This window comes from Triticum aestivum, chromosome 2A (assembly GCF_018294505.1).
Source record: "Triticum aestivum cultivar Chinese Spring chromosome 2A, IWGSC CS RefSeq v2.1, whole genome shotgun sequence".
In the NCBI taxonomy this organism is placed as follows: domain Eukaryota; kingdom Viridiplantae; phylum Streptophyta; class Magnoliopsida; order Poales; family Poaceae; genus Triticum; species Triticum aestivum.
In genome coordinates this window covers 570,591,768-570,596,373 of record NC_057797.1, presented here as the reverse complement: position 1 = coordinate 570,596,373, position 4,606 = coordinate 570,591,768, and the positions used below count along the sequence as shown (strand labels likewise).

Sequence of the window (4,606 nt, the reverse complement as noted above, 5' to 3'; positions counted from 1 at the left end):
GACCCATATATACAACCACGAATATCCATCAAGTCTCAATCAAGTGACGAAAGAAAAAAAATTATGAATATCTATGTGAAATCCCACGAATATAGCATCAACTAAGACATAGCTAAATTTTACTGGACTAAGATTTAGCAACACTCTACACTTGGCACTTGAAGCATTTAATCAAAGATTGGTGGGTGATATATCCGACACTTGAAGCGTTTAGTCAATGGCTACATCTATGTCCTGTTGACCGCTAAACTGACCTTGTACGTACGTATGACTCGTGTTGCATGGTACTACTGTACTACGTAAGAGTACTAGCTTAATATTTCCTCCGTTTCATATTAGTTGTCTCTAAAATGAATGTATCTAGATGTATTTCAGTGCTAAATATATCCGTTGAAGCGACAACTAATATGGAACCAGAGGGAGTACAACGTGTCTGTGGACTAGCTTAGCTACGGCCGAATTCTGTATGGTCATCATGCATTGATTATTTCGTAGGTTTGACTACTGACTAAATACCCGCCCAGGAGTCCATGAAAGGTCCCCTTTCAGCTTTGACAACGCGACGATAACTTTCAAAGGTTCCGCGGTTGAAAATAGCGAACGTGTACACAAAGAATATAACAATAAATATGTACAAAAGCGCAACTATATTTATAGATGCATGCATTCTGATCCAGGTTACGTACGTGCTCTAAACTGGTGGAGTATTTAATTTGATTTGATTCCACTTTTACCATTGCGGGAATTAGTTTAACCTGATTCATTAGGTCAGATGTCGATGTATGACATGTGAACGAGCTTTACATGGCGAGACCAGACCGGGTCGCTGATATCATTCATACCGCCTGGGCACAGAAATAGGGGACCACATGAATCATGGAGGTCTTCTTGAAAATTGATGCTTGGCCACATAATAATCTTATAAATTTGATAACGCTCTATTCTACCATAAGATTTATATATTTGATACAAATATGTATTGTTTAACCGTGCTTTAAATTATTGTTTTTTGGTGTTTTAGTAAGGACTCGCCCCCGCGCCACCTTCCTCCGGCGACTCGGGGGTTAGCAACCCTTGCGCCGCCAGTTCATCTTCCTTGTCCCTCATCTTGCCGCCGCTGGAGGGCGCCCACCAGCAAAGCTCGGGCCGGCCCTGAGGAAGGTGGCGACGGGGCTCTATTCTCTACGGGTGTGGTGTGGGGCACGACATCGAGGCGGTCCTCTGCATCTTGGTGACTTTCGGGTCGTGATCACGCTAGGCATAGCCGGATTCTCGCGCTGGCTCAGGCGGGCATGCTCGAGGCGCCACAGTGCTTCGGTCAGTAGACGCGGTGCCGATCTAGTTTGTGCACTCTTGACCTAGCAGCTGTTGTGCTCCGCACGGGCGTACATTGGTGATCGTTATCAACCTATCGTGCTCCAGCTTTGGCCATATCAGCACCAGGACTGACGCGACTAGGTAAAGTTTTCTCTAGCGAGGTGGTATAGTCCGTGTTGTGTGCTCTGTCGGCGGTGTTGGTCCTTGTGGTGACCACCCCTGTAGGTGGTGGCAGACTCGTTGCAGGTTGTTGTGGCCATCAAAAGGTCTTTGTGAGGGTCCGTCTCTCCAGATCTGGTGGCTGGCTTTGGAGCGAAGATGCAAATTATGTATAACGACATGACACAGAGGGATGGTTGTGCTGCAACAGTCTCACATCGCATCTAGGTACTGGGATCATGGAAAGTGTGATGGCAACAACACATGAGTTAGCCACATCCATGACAAATGGGTGGCACAGTCGTGAATAAAAATGCTAGATCCTCCACAACAACCAAGATTTTTATGGCAGATAACTATTTTTGCTCATTTTCAAAGCATAAAATCTGTTATTTGTGCTCGGAGCCATGGAGGAGACGTGGAGAAAGAGATTGTGTTGAGCGGTGTTTCGGGAGAAGATTTCTCGGATGGAGAGAGATTCAGTAGAGGACATCTTACCATGGTTCTCACTCCATGTCGATTTCGCACGAGATTTGTGAAATAAAGTGATTCAATTTCCTTAGTTTGAGATGGAGCCTTCTGCCTTCTCTACTTCTAAGTGCGCAACCGGGAGATGGTGATGGGCTAGAACCAATTAATTACCACATGCTAATTACTCGTGCCCACTACTTAATTAAATCAACGACTTGGGTTTATTATACTATATCCTTACCTTTCATGAGGTAAGGTAAAAGGGGCCATGTTAAAACTGCTCCTGCAAATGCGGTTTGCACATGTAGCAATGCCGATTGGAAAGAAAGAAATGTGTTACTATGTGTTATACAAGATAACAAATGAAATATCCTAAAATACTAACTTATAATATAATGCTATTGCACGCTAATATCATAGACATGATATATGCGAGGCACTCCCCACTACGAGCAGCATTGCAACACTCTCTTTTCTTGAAAAATCAGAAGAATTGCTTATTAATTGCGTGCGGTTGTGAAAAAGTCGGGTGTGAGCGTGTGAGCCCCCTCTCCTCCCGCGTGTTCCTAAGACAAAACTATTGTTGATTGAGCTGGTCGAGGACCGCCGATCGGTTGAACTTGAGCTGCTATTGCATCCATGCCATTTTTGTCCCGTTTCATGCTGATATGTTCACTAACCGATCGACCCGGCCTACATAGTTATGTCCGCAGCCGCGTCTTCGGTGGAGCGTCCAAAGTGGCCAATCAGTGATACAATTGGGCAGATCATTGAAAAATGTCTCTCCATGTGTAGCGTGCCGATCGGGAAAATTCAACTGAGAGCTTGTGATTGCGATGAGGACGCGTTTACATGCATGGAACCCAGACACCCAGTTGGGCAGTTGTTTACTCACTGGGAGAGCTCAACTGGTGCCACCGCTGCTGCTACGAATCTTCTTGCAACACCCAACTTTTTCACTCCTCATACTGACATCGCTCTAATTCTCTGCTCCCACACCCGCGCCCACTGCGTGCGTGTATATAAGGCGGGCAGGCGGCTATCCCCTTCACCAAATCATCACAAGCTAGATACTTGCATCTGCAGAAGACCGATCAATAGCTACCCAAACCAATAGCCTCGCTCGAACACGAGCATTTCCCAAATTTCTATCTCTCCTTGATAGCTAGCCATCTTACAACCCAGCAATGAAGGTGAGGAACCCTATTCAGTTTCTTCTCCTAGTTCCTGTGTACTTCTCGTTTTGCTTTGTTTATCAGTTTAGTTTTGAGCAATCGATACATTACTCTGGAGCTGAAGCATACGACTGATCCATCGCTTTCCTCCTTGATGTTGCAGCAAAAGATTGTCATCCAATTGAGCATGTCGTGCGACAAGAGCAGGTCCAAAGCCCTCACCGTGGCCGCCAGAGCAGCCGGGGTGACATCCATGGGGATAACCGGCGACGCGAGGGACCAGCTGGAGGTGGTCGGCGACGGCGTCGACCCGGTGTGCCTCGTCAGCTGCCTCCGCAAGAAGCTCGGCCACGCCCAAATCATCAAGGTGGAGGAAGTGAAGAAGCCGGAGGAGAAGAAGAAGGAGGACCCGAAGCCGCCGGCGCCCATGCCCGTGCCCGTGCACCCGCCGCCGTACTTCTACCCGCCCAGCTCCTACTACCCCCACCAGTACCCGCCGCACTTCTGCGACGAGCAGCCCGGCAACTGCCGGACCATGTAATTTAATTCTGTCGGCGACTAGAAATAGCTACATGCGCGTGTTTATTAATTCATTGAAGGAAATGAAAAGGACGAGAGATACTCTACCTATTTACGAGTTCGCTTGGGTAATTTCCAGTTTGAAATCGAAGCAAACGCCATGCATGGCTATATGAATCTCAGTTCTCAGGCGCTTGCTTCAGTTCATTCATAAACCACATGTGGTTTGGGGCTGGGCCATGCGGTGAGGGCGAGGAGCCAAACAGGACAGCACGATAGATAGATAGTGCTACGTCATCTGCAAGAAAAGGTAGGACGTCATACCATGATGTCCTCAGCCCCACATTGTGGCGAATGCCATCTAATCATGTGATCGGCTAATAATTCGAGTTGATCCATATAACCACGGTCCCGTAAGTACTAAATTAGATCTGCACTGTCAAATATCAGGAGACGGAAAATGACAGACCGCACAATAATTAGAGTGCTACGCAGTTGCTCTAGGTTCAAATTTACAGTAGAAACAGAACTACATCCTGACAAATTAACCGTCAGAAGAGTCAGACTGTAAACCAGTACTAGTAGTCTCTAGTGACCTAGTCTGCGTTTCTTATTGTATAATTTTAGAGCATCTCCAATAGATGGTTCAAATGTAAAAATAATTAATTTTTGGATTGTCTAGAACAAAAAACACTGCTCCAACAGACGGTCCATATGAAAAAAAATTGAAACGCGGCCTCCTCGTGATGTAAAATGCAACACCTCACAATACAAATATACATCACGAGATTCATTTGGTCCAAAACCAGCCGCTGACCGCGAACGCCCAACCGCCACTTCATTTCCGTTCCCGCCCGCCCGCCGGCAACCTCCTGCCCGTCCGCCGCTGCCCCGCCGCCGCACCACCGCATGTTGTCCGCATCAGATGCAGCGCCGCCCCGCCCCCCGCCGCTGTTTCCACGCCG

The 4,606-nt window shown here is 47.2% G+C and overlaps 1 protein-coding gene across 1 annotated transcript; it reads left to right on the top strand.

The window, feature by feature from the left end:
• The first annotated feature begins 2,987 nt into the window (after window positions 1–2,987).
• Window positions 2,988–3,750, top strand: LOC123185599 (heavy metal-associated isoprenylated plant protein 46). Its single transcript, XM_044597457.1, has 2 exons — window positions 2,988–3,140; window positions 3,286–3,750. Exons 1-2 carry the CDS (start codon window positions 3,135–3,137, stop codon window positions 3,661–3,663), a joined length of 384 nt encoding a protein of 127 aa, XP_044453392.1. The 5' UTR covers window positions 2,988–3,134; the 3' UTR covers window positions 3,664–3,750.
• The last annotated feature ends 856 nt before the right edge of the window (window positions 3,751–4,606 follow it).